Source organism: Balearica regulorum, chromosome 8 (assembly GCF_011004875.1).
Source record: "Balearica regulorum gibbericeps isolate bBalReg1 chromosome 8, bBalReg1.pri, whole genome shotgun sequence".
NCBI lineage: Eukaryota > Metazoa > Chordata > Aves > Gruiformes > Gruidae > Balearica > Balearica regulorum.
Genome location: NC_046191.1, coordinates 28,349,362 through 28,371,396, shown reverse-complemented (window position 1 = coordinate 28,371,396; position 22,035 = coordinate 28,349,362). Strand labels below are relative to the sequence as shown.

The 22,035-nt window shown below is 40.7% G+C and overlaps 1 protein-coding gene across 18 annotated transcripts in view; it reads left to right on the top strand.

The window, feature by feature from the left end:
• PRRC2C (proline rich coiled-coil 2C) overlaps window positions 1-22,035 on the top strand; it is a 77,210-nt gene that overhangs the window by 35,517 nt on the left and 19,658 nt on the right. For 10 of the 18 annotated variants that reach the window (XM_075760291.1, XM_075760282.1, XM_075760277.1 and 7 more), the window contains exons 13-24: window positions 727-896; window positions 1,490-1,736; window positions 2,757-2,970; window positions 3,767-6,130; window positions 7,333-7,541; window positions 8,150-8,304; window positions 8,762-9,092; window positions 9,584-9,669; window positions 10,638-10,826; window positions 13,604-13,855; window positions 18,923-19,012; window positions 20,701-20,802. In XM_075760291.1, coding sequence (XP_075616406.1) covers window positions 727-896; window positions 1,490-1,736; window positions 2,757-2,970; window positions 3,767-6,130; window positions 7,333-7,541; window positions 8,150-8,304; window positions 8,762-9,092; window positions 9,584-9,669; window positions 10,638-10,826; window positions 13,604-13,855; window positions 18,923-19,012; window positions 20,701-20,802 — 4,409 coding nt within the window. The remainder of the gene's footprint in view (window positions 1-726; window positions 897-1,489; window positions 1,737-2,756; window positions 2,971-3,766; window positions 6,131-7,332; window positions 7,542-8,149; window positions 8,305-8,761; window positions 9,093-9,583; window positions 9,670-10,637; window positions 10,827-13,603; window positions 13,856-18,922; window positions 19,013-20,700; window positions 20,803-22,035) is intronic. The other 8 variants (XM_075760293.1, XM_075760286.1, XM_075760285.1 and 5 more) reach the window with 5 other exon arrangements.

Below are 22,035 nucleotides of genomic sequence, written 5' to 3'. Positions count from 1 at the left end.
AAGAGCATAGTTGTAATCTGGGAGTCTAATTTGCATATCTAATTAACCTGGTGCATCCAGACCATTGATTTTCCTGGCACATTACAGCTGCTAACTGTCCTTTGAGCTAGACCTGTTTGCCCAACTCATCAAAACGTTAAAGGAAAAATTGGGCTCTGTGGTTTAGGCTGGGCTTTGAAGACTACAGAAAGAAAAGCAGGCTTTCTTTTCCTGCTAAATGAAGGTCAGCAACTCATGTTGCTAAAAAGTAATGGAAATTATTTCAGCTATTCTGTTCTTTCAGCAAGCCTAGAGAAGTAGACACAAGGCGTATTTAAACTTGGTGCATTTTTTTGTAGTGGAACTTGAATGCCACAAGAGAACTGTTAGACTATACTTAATAAGACTGTTATCCTTTAAATAGATAGCAGTGATTGTAAAGCCAAACTTTGGTTCATAACAGCACTTCTTAAATCACATAAAAGTTACAACCTAAATGCTAGTGGTTGATTACCCAGTGTATCTGAAGTTAAAAGGGACACTGAGAGATGTATTAACAATTGTTCTGTTTTGAGAGGTTGTCCTTAAATTTTTTTTTTTGCCTTTCTAAATTTTGGAAACTAAAACTGCGAGGTTAGAGAAGGCAGACTATTTTCATTTTAGAAAATCCTTTATCTGACATTCTGGTGAAATTGTCATAGTTTTAAGATTCACTCTTGTCTCCCACGTGTGGTGTTTTCTTTTCAGAAGATCAAGCAGTCTTTACCCGACAAGATAGTGGTCGGAATGAGAAAGAGATTTCACAGGTGACTCATGAGAGTGAGCCAGATTCAGGATCTCAGCCTCGTCCTGCTGTTTCCTCGGGCTATTCGAAACAGTTCCAGAAATCGTTACCACCAAGATTTCAGAGGCAGCAGGTAACTAACCAGTTCATTAAAAGAATGATTTCTTCTGTCTCATTCTGAGTAAGAGCATGACCACAGAAGTTATGAAAAGCTTAAGAAGTTGGCTTCCCACTTCTGTAACATCTATGGTATTGGCAGGCATTGCTCTGCATGAAGCACTTCTTGTCACTTGCAAAATATGTAAGTGAGCAGAAGGCAAGAGAGATTTTTAAAACTGGCTGGTTTTGTATCAGTTGTTGAAGGAGAGTATTGCCCTGTGGTTACCTGTGAAACCTGGGGTTTGGTGATCATTGTTTCTGCAGTTTTTCCTTAAAGGGCATGACACTCAAATTTGAACTTGGGTCCTATGGTCTGAAGAGCACTTTGCATTAGTGACATGCACGAAGTATAGGTTGTTCTGTCTCTCAGCTGAACACCAGCAAAACTAGCTATTCTAAATTGTCCAGTCTGGTTTCCCGCCTTTTCTCCTAGTTCATCCTGATGCATGTTGGTGATTAATTGTCAGAATGCTTAGTGTCCTGGAGATAACTGTACTTGTTGTTTCCAAGGGTTATTTGAATTTTGGTCAAGTCTTCATCTTGATAAAGTTTTTTTCTATTATGCAGGAGCAAATGAAACAGCAGCAGTGGCAGCAACAGCAGCAAGGTGTCCTTCCACAGTCTGCTCCCTCACAGCCTTCTAGTGGCCCTGTCCCGCCTCCCCAGCACAGACCCCTTTACCAGCCCATGCAGCCACATCCTCAGCATTTAGCATCCATGGGCTTTGATCCACGGTGGCTTATGATGCAGTCTTATATGGACCCACGAATGATGTCAGGAAGACCTGCAATGGATATGCCTCCTATTCATCCAGGTAAAATCTGGCAGCATTTTTTGACTGCTGAATTTTCTTGGGTTTGAAATAGAAGTCTTTTCCTAGCCACACTATGTATAGTAACAGCAAATGGGTGGGTTTTTAAAAAGAAAACTACATTATTTAATTGTTCCAGACAAAATAGATTTTAGTAATACTGGAAAGATGATAGTCATGTGTCAATGTGTATCTTTTGACTATAAAGTAAAATCACAGCTTGCTTCTATTTTGCAGGCATATTTAGCAACAGTTAAGGATGTATTCCGAATGTCAGCATAAGCCTTACTTTGTTATAGATATTAAGGCTGGCATGTTAGGTTGAACTGAGAAAAATAGCGTATTTACCATTTGTGTTTCATTACATGTTAATACTTCATACTACATTGCTTACTAAAAAAAACCCACGAAATTTTGTTATGTATTAGCACCTCTAGAGTATTATTTAATTTGTGTTTTCAGATTCTTGGCACCAAAAAGTCCGTTTTAATTTGCGGAATGGCCATCTGACTTGCAGTGAGGAAAGCTATTGTGCATAAATAATACAAGTCCGGCATGTAATGTAACGGAGATACTTATCCAGCTAATGAGCAAGGGAATGGGTATCCTGAATGAGTGCAAGGAGTGAACAGACGAACTGGCAGGCTAAGAAAAGACAGTGAAAACTGTAGAATTTCTTTGAAATGTTACCAAAAAAAAAAAAAAAAAAGGACTGAGAGTCCTTAATAGAGTACAAAAACACTTTTGCCATTCAGACCTTACATCAGAAACTTTATCCACAAGTTTACAGGTCTGCAGACCTGGTTTGTCCCATTATGGTGGAAGCAGACAGCTTTTCCTTTTGTTGGTACGTAGGGTACTGGCGGTGAATATGATTTAGTCATTCTGAGGTCAGCTGGCAGTGAACAGACACTTGGTTTCAACAATGGAAGGTACAGAGGAAAGGAGATTGGAGGAGAGAGAATAGTGTTCTTCAGTACCTCCTGATATGCTTTGTTTGTCTTGAACTTAAATCTGTCACAGGAATTATGCCTCCCAAACCACTGATGAGAAGAGACCAGATAGAGGGATCAGCAACTAGTTCAGATTCATTTGAACATATAGCTCGCTCAGCAAGAGAGCATGCTGTTTCTTTGTCAGAGCCCCGTGTGATGTGGGGATCAGACCCGTATCCCCATGCAGAACCTCAGCAATCTAGTTCTCCTCCCAAAGTGTTAGAAGAGCCTGATGATTTGAGGTAAGCCTGAGTTATGTACTCCTGTGTGTCACTTCTCCGAGCTGTACATACTTACACGCTTGGCTGTGTAACTTGCATTGCAAAACGCTGTTTAAACTGACTTATAGCTGCTCTTCACAGAAAGTTTTAAAAGGAGTTATGGCTGGGGGATGCAGTGTACTTGGTGCTGTTGTATAAAACAAAAGATATGCCTACTCTGTAGTGGGGTGTAGAAAGACAGTTTACTCCTTGTTTAGGATCCTTAACCTAATTTGATGAATGGTGATTGCCATAATATTTTGAATTTTCAGTTTTATAGAACGCTCCTGTAGTGTTGTCCTGTTCTCTATCTGCTTTCCCCGTATCAGAGGACTTCTCTCTGATGTTTATTAGTTTCAAAAGTGGCATGTTAAGTACAAATGGTATAAAGCAAGACAGTCACTTTTGGCCTTTGCTGCATGATGAATAGTCAGGAAGGCTTCCTCTACATCTCAAAAGTACTCAAAAACTCTTTTTGCTGTACTGCTGTCTAGGTAATATTTGTGATATTAGCCTGCTAACTTGGAGGCTCCATTTAAAATTGCACGTATAGCCATTAACAGTAATGGATTCCTAAAGCTAATTGTACATTTGACGCGCAACTCTTAATCAGGACAGAATAAAACTGACCTCTACAACTAGTAGCCGTTATGAAAATTAATACTTGTTATTTCCTTGAGCTGACATTAATCCTCCATAGAAATAGAAAATTATTTAAGTAAATATTTGAGTAAAATTTTTTCCCCCACCCTAACGTTCTTAATTGTGTGTTGCTTAGGTCTGAGGCACACTTGGAGCAAGAACGAGTTGCTGTCCCTGCCACTGCTTATCCTGTAGAACACAACCAGTTGGACTCTCATCCAAAGACAGACTTTTTCAGAGAATCAGGAGAGGTGGAGGTACAAAAGTTCCCAAGCAGGCCTTTGGAAGATGTACAACCTCTCCAAACTGACACACCTAATACAGCAGTTAATTTCGAAGGAGTGAATGAGAAAGTTACACATAGCTCTCCGGAAGAATTGGTGCCTGTGGGGGAAAGTCACTCTTCGCTTAAGAGAAGTATTTCCCATGGTTCAAGTCACTCTCTAAAGTCAGAAGACCAGAGGAATGAGACAGTAGCAAATATCCCTAAATTAAATAACAGGCCTGTTGAGACAAAGGAGACAATTGAGAGACTTGAGATTAAGCCAAAAAAAGAAATTTTGATCAATAATAGAACATCAGAAGGACCAAAACCTGAAAAAACTTTCAAACCTAAGTCTGAAACAAGATGGGGTCCTAGGCCAGGTTATGGCAGAAGAGACGAAGGCGGTGATAGACCGGTAAGAAGATCGGGTCCTATTAAAAAACCTGTGCTTAGAGATATGAAGGAAGAGCGTGAGCAGAGAGAAGAGCGTGAGCAGAGGAAGGAGAAAGAAGGAGAAAAGTCAGCTAGTGAAAAACCTAACAAGTCTGAAAAAGGTGACAAAAAGGAAGCACCTCAAGTGCCACTGCCTCAGGCTGAGCCAGAGACATCCGCCTCCAGCAGCGCTCCTCTGGCTAAGAAGATAACCCAGGATGCTGCTGTGACACCAGCAAGCCAGGAGAGCAGTCAAACTGAGACCGCAGCTAAAACCGCGGTTCAGCCACCCGCACCTCCAGTCCAGCAGCAGCTACCGGCTGCCCAGCCTGCTGCTCCACAGCTTCCCCCTGCAGTGCAGCAGCAGCCGCCTGCTCAACCGGCAGCACAACAGCAGCCACACATTCAGCAGCCAACTACCGCAGTGAAGGAGGAAAAGCAGACTGAGAAGGTAGTTAGCAAGGAGGTTGTAGAGAAACCACGCTTAGAAACCAGACCAGTAAAAAGAGAGCCTGGCTTACCACCTAGGACATACTGGAAAGAGGCTAGGGATAGAGACTGGTTCCCAGATCAGGGATACAGAGGCAGAGGCCGTGGGGAGTATTACTCTAGAGGTCGCAGCTACAGGGGTTCTTATGGAGGACGTGGTCGGGGCAGTAGAGGCCATAATAGAGAGTACCCACACTACAGAGATCCTAAGCCTAGATCAGACCACGTGCCTTCAGGACCTGGTAGGCAGAGAGAAGAGAGTGAAACTCGTAGCGAGAGTTCTGACTTTGAAGTAATCCCAAAACGGCGGCGACAGCATGGTTCAGAGACGGATTCTGACAGCGAAGTTCACGAAAGTGCAAGTGACACACTGCTTTCAGACAAAGACAGTCTAGTCAAAGGCAAGCACCCAAAAAGAGAAGAGAGAGCTGATGGCAAGAAGCCTCCAAAACCCCTGTCATTCAAACCTGAAACCAGTATCAGAGTAGACAACAGATCCCTAGAAAAAACCTATATAAGAGATGATGAGAACAAGCCCAAACCAGGATTTCTTCCTAAAGGAGAGCCTTCTAGACGAGGCAGAGGGGGAATGTATAGACGTGGTGGTAGGGATCCTGGTGGGCGTCCTCCACGTCCATCTACAATAAGGAGACCAGCCTACAGAGACAATCAGTGGAACCCTAGGCAAACAGAGATCATTAAACCAGAAGATGGGGAGCCTCCAAGAAGAAATGAACATTATGGTCCTATACCAGTTGATAAAAGACCTCCAAAATTTGAGAGAAAGTTTGATCCAAATAGAGAGAGGCCACGAAGACAAAGGCCTGCTCGACCTCCAAGGCAAGATAAGCCACCACGCTTTAGGCGCCTAAAAGAAAGAGAGGCCGCATCAAAGATAAACGAGGCGATAACCAGCTCATCAACAAGTGCCACAGTTAGTAATGCAGTTAATGAGCCCTCCACCACTGCTCTGGATGTGTCTGGAAGTAAGACACCAGACTTGTCCAACCAGAATTCTTCAGACCAGGCAAATGAAGAGTGGGAAACAGCCTCAGAAAGCAGCGACTTCAATGAGAGGCGGGAGAGGGATGAGAAGAAGACAGCAGATGTAGCAGCACAGGTGGCTGCAAAGGCAGGAGAAAACGCTGGAGCTCCAAAAAGGGAAATAGCCAAGAGAAGTTTCTCTAGTCAGCGGCCTGGAATAGACCGTCAAAACAGACGTGGCAACAATGGGCCAGCTAAACCGGGGAGGAACTTCTCAGGGCCCAGGGGTGAACGGCGGAGTGGTCCTCCACCCAGAAGCGGAAAAAGAGGGTGAGTATCAGCTCTGTTAGGAAGCGTATGGTCTTAGTCTTCTGTTGTTTTCTTGTCCTTCAAAATAATTAGTAGTTATTTTAGATTTGTAGTAACTGGTGGAAAAGAGAATAAGACAAAACCATGCACCTGTGGCTGTGCACTTCCTATTTTTTCTGTTTGTATACAGACACTTGGAACATGGAGCTGAGAGCAGAGTATTCTTGTATGTATGGGCAGTGTCAAAAAAGCCTAATTAAATAAAAATTGCGGTGCTGTTTCTCAGAGTCGAGATATGTTTCTCAAGATTTGGACCCAAGCCGAAATGTTAATTTGAGCAGTTTTGCAGCTTAATACATAGATTGTTGCATTGCATTTGGCTTTTTGTATTCTTAGATCAATCACCTAACATAGGCAAGCAAATTGAGAAATGCTTGCCGTTGAGACTGTTTCTCTGTATGCTAAAACTGACTGAAACTCGATAATGATCTAATAGTACTATTTGCCCACTGTTTTGTACCCACAGTAGTCTGATAAGTGGGAGGGAGGACAAGACATTTCTTCATTGAATGCCTATCCTGTACTCTAGGACTCCCTTGTGCTTGTAGGTTGCTGTATTCTAAGTTCAGGTTTTGCCTGGGCTTAAGAACTTGTGATCAATGCTCTAACCTCTGAGTTAAAACTATTAAGAGTTTCTTTGGCTAGTCACTTAAAGGTGATGTTGAAGCAACAGTTGGCTATGCCAGGTTCCACAGCAAAGTCAGAATGCTGCAAATCTGATTCTTATGGCTTCAGATAGCTTTTGGCAAGTGAACCTGTGGAGCAAGTATATTGTACCTTGGTTTTGTTTGTTCACGTTGCATACTGTAAGCTTCTGTTTTGGTTTTTCCATGGAAAGCTTTTCTGGAGTTCTGAGCTGCATACTTGCTGAGTTTTGGTGTCTCTGACTACATAGACCAAACCAGAGTTGACCTTAAAATTATGTTTTGGGGTTTTTTTTTTAGTCTGTGATTCCTTTTGGCAGCAGGGCATTTGATGCCCCCAAAACAGCTTTTGCTGTTAAGCTTCTACTCATTGAGGAGCTGAAAGTAAAAGTCTGGAGCCTAAGAAGTTGCACAGTAGACACTTGTAGCCCTATAATGTGATCTGCATTTGATTGTTACCTCCTTCCTGAGTGTTCTCTGTGGCTGGTCATTAATTTTCTCAATTTTTTTCTAATATAGGCCATTTGAAGAGCAGACAGCAGCTGTGCCTAGTGTGGATCCCACCAACAGCAACTCTTTACATCAGGAGGATGGAGGTGTTACTGCTGCAGGACAAAAGAGCACCAAGGATGCAAGTGGCAAAAAGAGAGAAGAACCTAAGGCTGGTCCAAAGAAGCCTAAGGAAAAAGTGGATGCCTTGTCTCAATTTGATCTTAATAATTACGCAAGTATGTATTGATAATATGCTACCAAGAATTAGTAATCCTGCTAGCTTTGCTGCATGTAGACCTAGATGTTTGAAAACTTAGAAAAAGAGGAAAGGTGATTTTTTTTTTAAACAGAATAATTGTGTACTTGAGTATTGCTACCTTTGTCATATCTGTTTAACAATGTGTGTGCCTCTGAAAGGTGGCAAATCTCGCTGTGTGTTTTTATGTATAGATAAGAACAATTTTGTTCTATCACCTAATCTTAACTCTGTCATTCAGACCGCTTTCCACCAAACACTAATAATTTGCTTAACCTTCATAATCCAAGGCAGTGGATGTCACTGATAAGCTTACAGCTAATATTCGGGAAGGCTGTTCATTATTATGTTTCAGTTCTTATTTCCTGGAGAGTCTGGTACAGGAACCTCCAGTTTTTTCACTTAAAGATTAACTCCTTGTCTTCAAACTCAACAGCAAAGCACTTGGCAAGCAGAAGCTTACCTTTAATCAGGGCCACCATCTGTGTCTGTGGAGAAATTACTTCCACTCTAAAGCAGATTTTGCCTTGGTGCGCTGCATGCGAAGCTGTTAAAACAGCAGCATCTATACCTGTCCTCTTTCTGTAGGTGTTGTGATCATTGATGATCACCCTGAAGTGACAGTAGTTGAAGACGCCCAATCTAACTTGAATGATGATGGTTTCACAGAAGTGGTGTCTAAGAAGCAACAAAAACGCTTGCAAGATGAAGAGCGCAGAAAGAAGGAAGAACAAACAGTGCAGGTATAAGACCAGCATTTATAGTGGGAAAGAGCTCCTTGCAGTACTGGAAATGTTGTGAAGTGTGCAGAATCTTCCTTCCAAAGAAGCTATTTTTTTCCCCTTACAGATATAACTAGATAGTTGTATTAATATTGTTTAGAATTACTAAATTAAATTAATTTTCATTTAGTCATAGGATTCTGTACTTCCTGATTGGGCACTGTCAGGCAGGTGGAACTGGCAAACTGAATAACACCAGTTTTCATACTGTGATAAAGATTTATGCTATTGCTTGTATATCAGTTGATTCCAAGAGGAAAATGAATGAGAAATCATTGTTTCTGTGGTTAAACACTACTAAAAAATAAAATTATTTGAGACAGGATTAAGCGGTCTGCTTTTTGCTGCTACACAATGTATCATTGCTTGTCTATATAGACTATCATCTGTAAGAATAACATTGGCTTCCACTTAACAGGTTTGGACCAAAAAAGGATCAAGTGAAAAAGGCCGAGGTCAGAATTCCAAGCTTCCACCCAGATTTGCCAAAAAGCAGCAGCAACAGGCAGCGGCCGCAGCTGCGCAGCAGGCACAAGCTCAGGCACAGCCTCCGTGTACAACGCAGACTCCAGGTCAGCCTCAGGCTTCTGTTCAGCTGCAAAACCAGGCTGCAGGAGGGACAGCCAGCACAGAATACACAGTGGCAGGCAAAGTTCTGCAAAACACCCAGGCTCACAATGGTCTAGGAACTGAATTATGGGAAAACAAGGTGCCTCCTACGGTGGTTCTAAATGACATCTCCAAAAAATGTAAGTGCTATCTTTTGGATTTGGGGTGGGGGGCGAGCATAGTAGTTAAAGAATGCTGATGGCCAGCTTGCTTTGTAATGTCTCATTTCTATCTGCAGACATATTTTGCACAGGGAATAGAGGGCAGCATTCCCAAGTGCAGCATTGTAACCTATGAATATCTTGGAAAAGAGATTTTTCAGTATGATGTTACTCAGTATTTTACATTGTTGTCATGTTCTTCGTTTGCTATGAATGAGCAGCTGTCACTCCCTTCAGGAATCTGTGTTTTGTCGGGCTTTGTCATGCTTCCAAACATGATGATTGCCCCACTTGAAAGCAGCTAAATAGGTAGTGTAATGTTAACTGCTGAATAGGTTAACAGTTTCTTAACCAAAGCTTATTTAATCAAGACGTCTATAATTTTAATTCTCAGTCAATTGATAACTGTAGTCAAAAGCATTTAGTAACATTGGGTTGTTTTTTTTTAACTCTCTTCTCTTAATTGTCAGTGGGACCCATTAGCCCACCTCAGCCACCTTCAGTCAGTGCTTGGAACAAGCCTTTGACATCTTTTGGTTCAGCTACATCTCCAGAGGTAAGAATGAAGGGAGGAAGAGTACCTCTATGGGAAGCTCACCGAAATTATGTCTCACTGGTATTGGGTACAGATTATCTATTTATTCAGGCATGCACATACTTAAACCAGTGTGTGTAGAATTCCATGAAGTCAAGAGATAGTATAGAAACACAGGATACAGGCTAGTGCGTTTAAGATTGCAGCATCGAAATACTGGTCTCTTACTAAAAATCTCAGCTGTTCACAGATTCTATTGATAGCTGTTATTCAATGCATTTTTTAAGTAAAAAATATTGCCTAGTTTGCACGTGAACACTTGTATACAGTTCAGTAATGTAGACAGAAACAGGATGTCCCCAAGGAACTAAAAGTTTTTTGTGTCACTTCTTGAATCAGAGATACAGAAAGCAGTAGATGCCTTCTAACTACTCTGCTTATCCCGTGTAATTTGCATAGCCTTAAATTTTACGTTTTAAAGTCCTGTGGTTTTGTTTTCTTGGGCTTTTCTGGTCTTGACTTTACTGTTTTAAATTGTAAGAATGTGACATAACTCTCTTAAGAGACTATTTTAACTGCATAAGGAGAACTGGAAATATTTTTTAATTTCTTATCACTGCTCTTGAATTGAACATTAGTTTTTGAATTTTCAGGAGAATGTTGTGAACATGAATCTGGACATTTTGATAGTGCACTTGTCCTTTTCTCCCTTCTACCAGTTCATCATCTTGATCTTATTTACATATTTCTCCACTGCTTTTTTTTCCTTCCTTTGAGCTTGTATAAACAATAGGAACTTGAGGAGGAGTAAGTGTACCTCCACATATTGTTTACTCTCGCAGATCTGTTGGTCTCACAAATAATGCTTTTGCTGGCAGAAGGTAAAAGTACCCTTTCAGTGGTTTTCAGCTGTGCTCTTTTCTGAACCAGTGGCACTGTACTGATCTAGAAATCTTTTTAAATGTGTTAAATCTTTACCTTTTAACTAGGGGACAAAGCCTGGGCAAGAAGGTGGAGTTGATCTTGGTATAGAAACTATTCAGTTTGGTGCCCCAGCTTCCAGTGGCAGTGACAATGAAGTTGGCCCTGTACTTTCTGAGAAGTCCACTGACAAGCTACCAGAACCGAAAGAGCAAAGACAGAAACAGCCTCGGGCTGGACCCATCAAAGCACAAAAGGTAAAAGGTCATATCTTCAGTACAAACTTTTAAACTTAAAGAAGTTCGGCCAAAAAGAAGTTACAAATAATGGAATACTCATTCAGTAAGGACTAGACCTATAAAAATTGCATTCCCCTTTTGTATTTCCTAAAACAATTAACAAGGTGGTTCTTGGAGAGAAGATGGGGAATTCAGTTCAAGAAGCAAGTGTAAGTAAACAGCATCCTAGCCCAGCAGAGTTTGTTCATTGGTTCTGTGTTTGGAGCAAGGGATGTGGCTAGAGCCGGGATGGGATTGCAGATTTGCAATAGCTTTGGTGGGAGACTATAGATGTGGTGGTGTTTTGGTTTTGTTTTCTAGTTTGGGAACGTGGGGTTTCTCTTGAGCTTACTTCACTCAGGCTTTGAGAGCTGTTTTGAAGCAGGCATTTCTGGTTCTGCCCTGCCTGTATTTCCAGTTTCAGTAGTTGTTCCTGCACCATGCCTGCCTTGCCCCCCTCTAAATGATGCATGTTGCTGTGCTTAGATTTTGTAGCCAGATGACCAAGATGAATAATACATCAAGTTGCAGGAAAAAGTGTTTTGAGGAAAGGGAGGAATGTTAGAGCCGCTGATTTGAAGTCTCAAATTCGAACGCACAGATGTGTCTAATTTTTTTTGCAACTAATCTAGGAAGAGTGGATAGGTAATCAAACTTCTCTCAATTTAAAAAAAAAAAAAGTGGGTCAATTGCCCTCCAGAGATTTAGGGGCTCCATTCAATCTTCATCATCTTGTATTCCTATTGTTACTACTCGTAAGGAGTAATACTTTCTCCTCCTGTCATTTAGATTACACTTAGTGATCTTTCATGTTAATGAAACGTGCTTTCCTGTTATTTCTACCTCCAGTACATACTTATTTGTCCATTGCTAGCACTCAGCACCAACTTCTCACTCCCAGAAAGAGAGGGTTATAGCAGATAAACTTGGCTGGTGACTTATAGAACCAGCTGTTTCAGCCCCTCTTGATGTCTGAGATTTGGCAGCAGTCCGGATGTAATTAAAGCCCCTTTGACTTTCTAGAGGACTCTGTGTGTGTGTGTGTTTGTGTTGGTTGTGTTTGGGGTTTTTTTTTCTCCAAAAAAGCTGAAGTCTGAAAGTGCAGTCACACGTAGAATGAATTTAATTTCTGCTATATGAGGCACTTAGTGGGTATGCTGCAGTTCGTGGTTTTTATTGCAAAATATAAAACCCATACAGCAGAGCAATATGCAGTAGTTAATACTGCTGGTGAATTGTAGTAACCCAGGACATTCAAAACCCATATCCCAGATATACTAGCAGCATGCCTAAAACTGCTGCCATGAAATCACTTAAAACTGCTAAACTCCAAAGTTAAATAAATATATAGAGAGAGTCTGCTTTACACTGTGTAGAAAGTTCCTTTTTTCTGCTTGGTTGTAGCTGTCAAAACTCCTGTAGATTTTGTTGAAAGACAAATGTGTGACTGAATGGTAAATTCATTTGAGATTAACGTTTTTATGTGCTCTTCTGAATGAGAGGGCCGTAATCCTTTAACTGTCTTGATGACAAAAAAAACCCCAACAAACAATTCCTACACACCCACCACCCCTGTGGTGGTACTGTTTGCTGTGAAGCCTAAATACAAACTTATGTTCAGGATTGGAGGTTAGTATTGTTGAACTAATATGGGCAATTAAGAGGACTGTACTTGAAACAAAGCAATTTATCTTTCCAAGCATGACCTTAAAAGTGTCTGGAGGAATTTCTGTCTCTGTAAACTGTTGGATCAAAAAAATATTTGGGGTGAGGTGGGTCTGATGGGTCCTGATTGCTGCATTGCAGAGCTCAGGCATCTGCTTCTGCTGTTGTTTTCTTTCTTCCTGTGAAAGCTGGTCTCCGCTGGCCTCCGAAGGGTTCCAAATACCTTTGGGAAACTCCACCCTCCCCAAATCCCAAAGGCATTGTATTGTAAAGAGTCTTCATCTACTCCTGAAACAGCTGGTTTGTATTCACAGAGACAATACCAGCAGCTTCTGTCTTTCCACTATCAAAGCTTGAGGAATAGGATTTTAAGAGCTGCCTTTAAGAAATTTTTGTGCTGCTCTGTAGTGAAATGGGCTCAGTAATTTCAGCCAGAAAGAATATGGCTATTTAAACAGCAGAGCGTTCAGCTTCCCTGAGGCCCTTCATTCTGCTTTCAGCTGCACAAAAAGGAACTACTGAATTGCAGCAATTATTCCGGTCATGGTGTCTGTAGTATAAGGCAACGCTTGTGCATAGGTGTGTTTATTTTTTTCTGGATATCCCCTTAGTGCTCAATTCCTAGGGAGAAATGCTGCCAACATTCATACATCAAGGTATCTTCAAATGAAGGTAGAGTCTTCTGTTCTAGTTTCCTGAGGCCCTGTGAAATCCTGATTCTCTGAAAATTAAAATAACCCGTATGTATACGAAGTCTTGTGGCTTCTATACTTTTTTGTGCTTTTCCTGTAAGGAGAGTCAAGCTGACTTTCTTCAGTAGCTTTTAACTACATCTTATTTTAGTTGAACTCTACAACTTCACACAAAATATGTATTGCTTGAAAACAGTGGTTTAGATTCTTAATGTTCAAAATTATTCATTTCATGTATGTTTTGCAAACTTAATCTCAAATTGTTTATCTGTTAGAAAATGCTTACCCTTCAGGAAAGCTTTGTAAGACATAGACAAAATTCTTTTAAGCATGTTAAAATATTCTTGTGGGATAGGACACGGGGGGGAAGACATAACTGACAAGTTAACACTAACTTAGCTTCCAGACTTGAGTCCGGTAGAAAACAAAGAGTATAAACCTGGTCCTATTGGGAAAGAGCGTTCTTTAAAGAACAGGAAGGTGAAGGATGCCCAACAGGGAGAGCCTGAGGGACAGGAGAAGCCGTCTCCCACCTCTGTCAGAAGTCCAGAACCTGTCACTACAAAGGAAACCAAAGCAGCAAGTGAACTGAGCACGGAAATAGGAACGATGATATCTGTGTCTGCTCCAGAGTTTGGAACAAACACAAAGGTAAGACAAATACTTACAAATTATTGAGCACTATATGTAAAATATGATGACAGTATGTAATTGACACTTGGTTGCCTGCTGGTGGTAGTTAGTGGACGGCAAAGCCCACTGAATAGCAGATAAGAAACACATCGGTGCTGCTTGAATTAAACACTTCTCCAGAAGTGGTATGGAGACATGCTGTTTGTCATACCCCTGTACAGATAGCAGCTTGGAAGACTCAGATTATGTGATATATGCAAGATGAGCGCTTGACTTTCAGTAGGGAACTGGAGTGAAGTAGCGTGCATGATCGTTGGTTGAGTGCATGGATGACCCGAAGCTGTGAATTAAGTGCTGTTCTGTGATAGAAGAAAACTCTAAACTAGGAATATGCTAAAGCATTGGATAAGGCTTGTTCAGTTTACCTAAAGAGTCTGTATGGCAGCCTCTGTTGGCTTGGACATTGTCAAGGTATCCCTTGCAGAAATCTTTCAGGATGTTAAGGACTTATCATAGTTGTCTGTGTGAAACTCCCCTGCATTCTCTTAACTGCTCAACAGTGAGATGGCGACTTGCTGTCGGGATTCATTGTTCTACAGCTCAGTTCTTAGCTGTGGTGCATTGATAGCACTGGCTGAAAAACATCCACAGAGGCACTCTTCTTTTTGCCCAAGGACCTGCTTGGGGACTGCCCTCACTACAGCAGCGTTGTGTCTTGAGCAAGAACTATGGTTGTCATCTCTCAGATGTAAAGAAATCATGCTGTTTGAGTAGCTACTAGTTAATAGTTACACCTGCTTTGGTAAAGGAAAAATGTTTCTTGTATGTGTTTTGTGAGTTTAGACTCAAGTTTGTTGCATGCTGTTTCAATCTTTCTTTTCTTAGTCTTAAGCAGACATTTCTGATGCCATTTAGGAAAACAGATTCTCTGCAAAAGTCACATTAATAGTTGAAGAATCTGAAATGTAGATCACTCACAATTTATCTCTGTCACCTGCAGTTGGGGGACAGAGGGGGAAGACAAGACAATTTTGGCAGTTTTTTGTTTAAGGTGTCACGCAAGCAGAAAATGGTATCTCAGTGAAGTGGTGTTACAGAGCAGGGGTTAAGGAGGATATTTGTCTCCAACATGGTAACTACAAACTTGATTTTTTGAGTGGAATGGCAAATACGTAAGAAAATTCAGTGCTGGGATTTCTCATCCTTCCTGACAATTTCCATCTTGTAAGTAGATGTGAATGGTTTATGTTGATACCAGAAATGGATGAAGTGCCTTTCTTGTACGCAGAATCAGAAGTGTAGAGCCATAAACACCAGCTCGTCAGGTATTTGGTAAGAAGGCTGTTTGTATGTGTGTCGTGAGAAAGTATCTCACTGTCATTCAAGCTCCTGTGACCAGTGCTAAGAGGAGAGGCTTCTTTTAAGCCACATACAGAATAGGAAACATATCTTTTGTTGATTACTCCAGGCTGACTCTATAGAGTAACTCTACTAAAATTGGCATGATTTCCTCTCTACAATTGTATTTTTAAAGTATGAGATCTTCAAAAAGGAATTCTGGGGTTTGTGCCTTTCTGGCCTTAGTTATATGTGGGTTGCCAAGGTTCTTTGAACTACCACAGTATTGAAGTGCCAAGCTTCTGTCTTCTGGAGGGAAGACCAGAGTGAAAGGAAGCTTTCCAGTTTGCACTGGATATGAAAATTCCCAATAATTTCCTTTTTAAGTGGTTGCTAATAGAAGCATTTAATAATAGACCTAAATATTCCTGTCTCAACAGTTTCAGGTTTGCTTTTGAATTTCTTTGTCATGAGTAGTTCCTGGGGCCTCAGTAAGTTTTATTGTTTAGTTTTGGTTTGTTGTTGTTTGGGGTTTATTCCTAGGAAAGGGGGTGGTCATATTTTATATTTAATTCTATGCAAGATGAATCAGCAACCTGCAGATTTATTGGATAAGCTTTGTCTAGATTTTACAGGAATAAACCAGTCTTGCTTTTAAAATGGGTTCAAATACTGCTCCAGCCTTGGAGTTCCTGTGCTGATTTGCATTGCAACTGCTTTCTCTTGTCTTTACTCTTTTTCCGTTGCTCATTAATGAGGGAAGAAGCAATGACATCTTTAATCTGTTGTTTCAATGTCAAGTGTTGAAGTTTTAGCAAACCTAAATGATTTCTCTTTTGACACTCTTTTAACATCTTTCTCAGAGACAACTTCTCAGCTTCTAGGAGGGCACGCTTTCTGTAGTGACTTAAATATCTCTAAAAGTCAAGCCAGCTGTCCTCCTTGGGAAGCAGAAGCTTTGTAAGAGTACCCCATCCATCCCAAACTAAACATCTTAAGAGCATGTGCATTTAATCATAAAGACTGTTTTACCTTAGAAACTGTATAAATATAAATCAACTCATACTGGGGGGAAGTTTAAGTTTAGACCATAAGCATGATGCTCCGAAGCAATTGCAGCTGTTTCTCTTGGATTTTCCAGTATTTTTGGAGTAAAGGCAATCTGATGTGTAAGTCTCTGAATCGGGTAATACCCCTTGCCTTCCTCACCCTACCAGCTCTAAAGTTTTGAAGCTTTGAAATCACAGGAATGATTGTGGACATGGCAATGAAATGTTTACACAGGTAGTTGGTCACAGCTGTGTCTTACAGAGATGATGTCTAAAAGGACACAGGCTGTACTTGAGAACAAATTTTGAGTATCTGACAAGCTCTCTGGTTTGGGTGATTTACGTAAATCAGGAACAAATCAAATAGCGAATTAATCCCATCTAGTACCCTGAGCCCTTATAGCAAGGTCAGCTCTGAGGTCTGCCTTGTCCTTTTGTTCATAAAGTCACTTCATGTTTTGTGATCTCTTCATATTGGGCAAAGCAGGTAGTTATAAAAAGTTTGCTTGTTCTTCAGGTGTAAATAACTTGTGGATAACTCTAAAACGGCACGTACAGCTTTTTGCTCTTGCTATTATTACTGTTACTGATTTATTATAATCAGTTGGTTTCTTAAGTAAAACAATTTTACAAGAGAATCACTTTAAATTACAAAAGCTTGTGGTGATAAGCCATGTCTAACAGACTCCTAGACTTATTGTACCATTAAATGAAGGGTGGTGGTTAACGTACAGTTTGTGGAGTGGTGTTCTTATGTCTAAAGCATTGTCTTATCTGCATGTAACTCATCCTTGTAGGATGGTTCAGCCTTGCACATACACTTCTGAGGGCACCAGAGTTGATATCGTGGCTTGTTTTTAATTCTAGTGGAAAAACATTTTTGTACTGTAAGTTTCCAAAGTGAGAAAGCTAGCAATAGTCTTGATCTAATTTCTTTTGTAAGGAATTTTGGTGCTGACACCCTGTAAAATTTGCATCAAAACCCTGAAGGAATTTTAATAATGTTCCATTAAAAACTTCCCCTTTATTATGCAGTAAAGCATCTTAAAAACCCAAGAAGTCAGTTAATTCATTAGAAGGACCTTATGATTAAAGCAGCCTTGTGTGCTTGCCTTGTTCTACCCAAATTAAAGTTGCCTATTGGAATCAAATATAAATGTGCAACTCACAGTTTGGTAGTTCGGATTGTAGGAAACATCGAATATCTCATTTCACCAGTTTAACAAGTAAAGGAAAAAACTAAATGGAGAAAATAGTTCTGTCTGTTTCCTTTGTAAATACAAAAATAAGTCAGTGTGCACACTGTGTCCTCTCTCCCCCCATTATGGTTTAGCTTGTTGTCCTAGTCTTTCACCAAAATAAGGTCATCCTTTTAAGGAAGATTCTTTGTTATTTTCCAGTTAGTGTCTTGATGCTTTAATTGCTCCTTTTAGGACACGTTGCCATAAGCTTGAGTAGGAAATTGAGTGTGCACTCTTTTAATAGCTTATCACATACCAGTTGGATGCAATTAAACAAGCATTATGTGGTTTGTGCCTTTAAAATCATTATGTGTTGGCAAGTTCAGGCACTCATCAACAGTCCTGCTGCTAATTTGTCCTTCAGTTTCTTCTTGGTGTTTGGTTCTGTAAAAATGATAGAGCCTTTCCTGGGTTTCAGACATGGAAAACTTTGGAGTTTGCAGTGCTTGCTAAAGAGTGGATCTCAGCTAATTCAGGGTCACACCATTTATCCAACAGTCTGTGGGTCAGGTTCTGATAATACCTGTTTGCCTGTCCAGAATGTGCTCGGTAGATATCCAGTGACAAGAACTAAAAAACAGTGCTCAACACAGCTTCACAGGAGTACCAGTGCCTTTTTTGGTCATTGTAGGTCATTCTCTAGAGAGCTGGCAGTGTTAGCAGAGACGCTTTTCCTCAGGCAGTTTATACCAACAGCTGCAACAGTCGCTGTCTACAGCTAGGTCCATGAAAGTGGACCTTGTTCGTTGGGCACATTAAGGTCCACTGAACTGTGACAAATAAGCTTCAAGGGAAGCCTCTGGGTAGACCAGAAACTTAAGCCCTTTTCTTCCTTGAAATCACTGCCCGGCACAGAAATTGGGAGGTAGACTTCACCATCCAGAGAAGCTGAGTCTTGTGACTTTGAGACAGGACTTGAACAAAAATTGTTTTGCAAATTGCAACCATCCGTATGTGTTCTTTTCAATCTGGAGGGCTGTACTTGTCATAGGTTTACCCAAGAAATTTCTGTGTTTATTTATCAGCTAATATATTTTACTTTTTAAATAGGCTAAAAGTGCCCACAGGTGGCTAAAGCATCTTGGGTGACAAATCATGTTATGCCACCACAGTTCAATATGTCTAGTGCCCAGGCAGTACATCACTGTATAGTCTTGCTCTACAGACTGTATTTTGATTTGTCTCCAGATGTACATTGTGAGGTCATGAGGCAAACTGTAATCTCCCAAGGATTCTTCTGACCTCAGTAGCAGGAAGGCTACTTAAAAGAAAAAAAAAACCAAACCACCCAGCAATTTATCAGCAAGGACGTGTCTTCTAAGAAAAAAACTGGTGTGAAATTCTTATCTTCTGTTGCTTGGTGAACTCTTCCTGTAGAAAGGCTGCCATCTGTCCAAGAAACTTAAAATCTAATTTAGATAAGGGAGATATTTTAATGGAATTATTTTTCTTCGCAGGAGTCTGTAACAGACTACACTACACCTTCTTCTCATCCTAACACAGTGGCTACTAGCAGTACAAAAATGGAGGAGACTTTGGTGACGAACGTAAGTCTATTGCAGTGATCGTCTTGACTTTGAAGACAAGAAAATATTTTCACACTTCTGTAAACACAAAATAGTGCCTTCAGTAAACAAGTCACTAGGGTTTCTTCCATGTTACCTAGCTGTGCATTGTCCAGTAATCTTACTGTGAAGGACTGTTGGTTTGATTAGTATCTGTTCTGGAATTCTTCAGGTATTTTCTTGTCTTGTGAACAACCACGATGAGCTAAAGAGCACAGAAAGCAGACATGATGTTTCTAGGGACAATTCTAAAAAAAGCAAGGATAGGCAGAAGGAGAGAGTATGCTTTCAGCAGCAGTTGGGACTTGAACCTGATACCAGTAGCAAAGCTCTGTAGGCGAGTTTGAAGAAAGGCTTTTACAAAAAAAGCCATTTTGAAATGTAGCCTGAAATCACCACAACTGCATGTAAAGGGAGCAGCTTAATGGTTTCTGAAAGCAGACAGCAGGCTTTCAGTTGCTACAGAGATGAGATGTTTGCAGTCCTCAAAGCCAATGATCCTGACTCTGTGGCGACTGAGAGGACTAGCTGGGTTGTGACTTGTAGCAAAGTGAAGTTTGTCTTGAGTGTGCTGGGATGTCGGGTTGGGAACTTGGATCTTGTGATTTTTTTGTTGTTTGAGTAGCAGAAATAGAATCAGCTCAGAGTTGTTGATTGTGGGAAGAAGGAATCATACAGTAGGATCTCTGGTTTTTATGAAGATGTCTTGTGAATTCCATTTAAGAAATGCTTTTCAGCTTATTGCAGCATCCTTTAATGCAGTTTGGAAGCAATACTGGTTGAACTTACTCTTCTACTGGATTTTCTGGTGGTGGTGTGGTTTGTGTCTTTCGTGGTTAGTGTGGAAGACTGCATTCTTTTGTGTTAATGATGTTAGTGTGTGTTCCCCTGTGGCGTGATGGAGTTGGATTTGCAACATAGGAAATGAGGGCTCCTGGCTGCCAAGGATCTGTGCTATCACCTCTTCAAAGCTTCAGTATCTCTGTCTTTTGGATTAGCATTATCTCATTCAGTGGAAGTCTGAATGAAGAAAGAAATGACCAGAAGTAATAGGCCACTGCACTATTTTTGATGCATTTCATTTAAAACTTCTAGGAAATCCATCAGTGTTTTCTTAGGCAAAGACAGCAATAGCATTGTCAAGTTTATTTCCTTAAGTTTTACATCTTTCATCTTTTGGAAGAGAAGATAACTGAATTCAGTTATTGGATGGCAAATCTGTTTTGGTTTGTTTCATGGTCCTGTGACTTTGGAGGTTTATAGCTTCCTCTTGTCAGAAACTGCATCTCAGAACTCAAGGTCACAAAGCCCCATGTACTGTATTGGTACAGAAGGGGCCAAACTTGGCTTGGGAAGACTTTTTGCAGTATACTGAAATGGTACTTTAAAGTAAATCCCAAAGCAGAAAATTGGTATTTGTTTATACAGAAGACACGGACACTTTAGAACCTTAGTTTTCAGCCTCTTAAAGAGAAATGAGAAGCATCTCAGCACCTGCTGAATGGCCTTTCCCTGCCTACCAAATTTTCACCTTATTTTATCAAAATCTCCCTGCCAAATGCTCAAGCCTTGAAGAAATTGTAGCTCACTTAATAAAGCTTGAGCTTTGCTTTTCTGGGGCTTTTGTAGTAGACATAGTTAGAATGTGATGTGTGTTGCCTGCCTTTCAGGTGCCCCTGCCCCACACCCTTCCCCTCCCTAGGAGGGAGACTCTACAACAGAGCTCCAGCCTAACTCCAGTTTCTCCCGCTACCGTCGACCTCACCCTCAAGGTATGTACCACATCCCTCTAAGGGTCGTTTTCTTGCATGCAGGGGAAAAAGTTAATGGAGAACTTGCTGGTGAACCGTTTTTTTAGAGCCTTCCTTTGTTTCCTCTGCTGAACGGCTTTTGCATATAAACGGATGGCTGAAACACAAGACTCTTATCAAAGGATGCATTTAAATTATAAATCTCTAACCCCGTTTTGCATTAACACTTGGCATCTCAACCAATCTTGGCTCCCACTGCCCTGAAAAAAAAGATCTTAGCATTTTAGCATTGTACCATAGTGTTCATGGCAAACCATCAGAATCTGGCTGAGGTGTTTTTGAGAGTTTAGCTTTCAGTTGCCTGGTTTGGTATTAAAGGCTGTAAGGAGTTGCTTGGTAAGCCAAGCTTGATTTCGTCTTAGCTGTAGGATTTTGGTGCAGTGATAATGTGGTTTTGAGCTGGATGGCTAAAGTTCTAAATCATGAAAAGTAGGTGGTGTGTTGGTGTCCATGAAGGGCAGTTTGATCAGCTAGTCGGAACATGTTTTGTTGTGTTATAAATGTTCTGTTGTTTTCTGCTCTCCGGTACAGAGCAAGCGTGTAGAATATTTTGAATGGTGTTTTCCCATGTTGTTGGATTTTGGACTGTGTGCGTTTGTGTAACTCACTAACATAGAGTTGGGCTCTAGCTTTGCTACTGTATCTAGAAGTTTTTGGTCTTCTTTTTTTGTGTGTCATAGATTGGCTTTGTAATTCTGACTGCAGGTGACTGAACCAGTAGAAATATTGTTGCTGCTTCTAGTATTAAGGAAGAGTGATGCTTGAACTTAGTTTCTCTAAATTTTTAAAAGAAGAAATGAAACTAGGGATTGGATGCAGAACTAACACTTTGGAGAAACTTGCTTGTCAATCCCAGTGAGACTTGCATCTTGCTGGCATGGTTTTGGCAGCTGCTTGCTTGTGTTCTCTACAGGTGATAGTTATTAATGATCTCTTGTTAAATCTTTGCTTTTTCTTTTGTTAACACTTTATTTCCTGGGGAAAAAAGAAATAGCATCACTTTAAAACAATAGACCAGCAAAAATGGGGAGAGGGCTGGAGAGAGGCGAGTAATTTAACAAAAATCTGAGTTTCTGTTGCATTCTTGTGTAATAAGTTACCATAATCTGACTTTCTGGCGCCTGAAAGCATTTTTCTAAAATAGCAGTCTCTAACTGTTTAGCAGCTGGATATCTGATTCACATGTAATGCAGG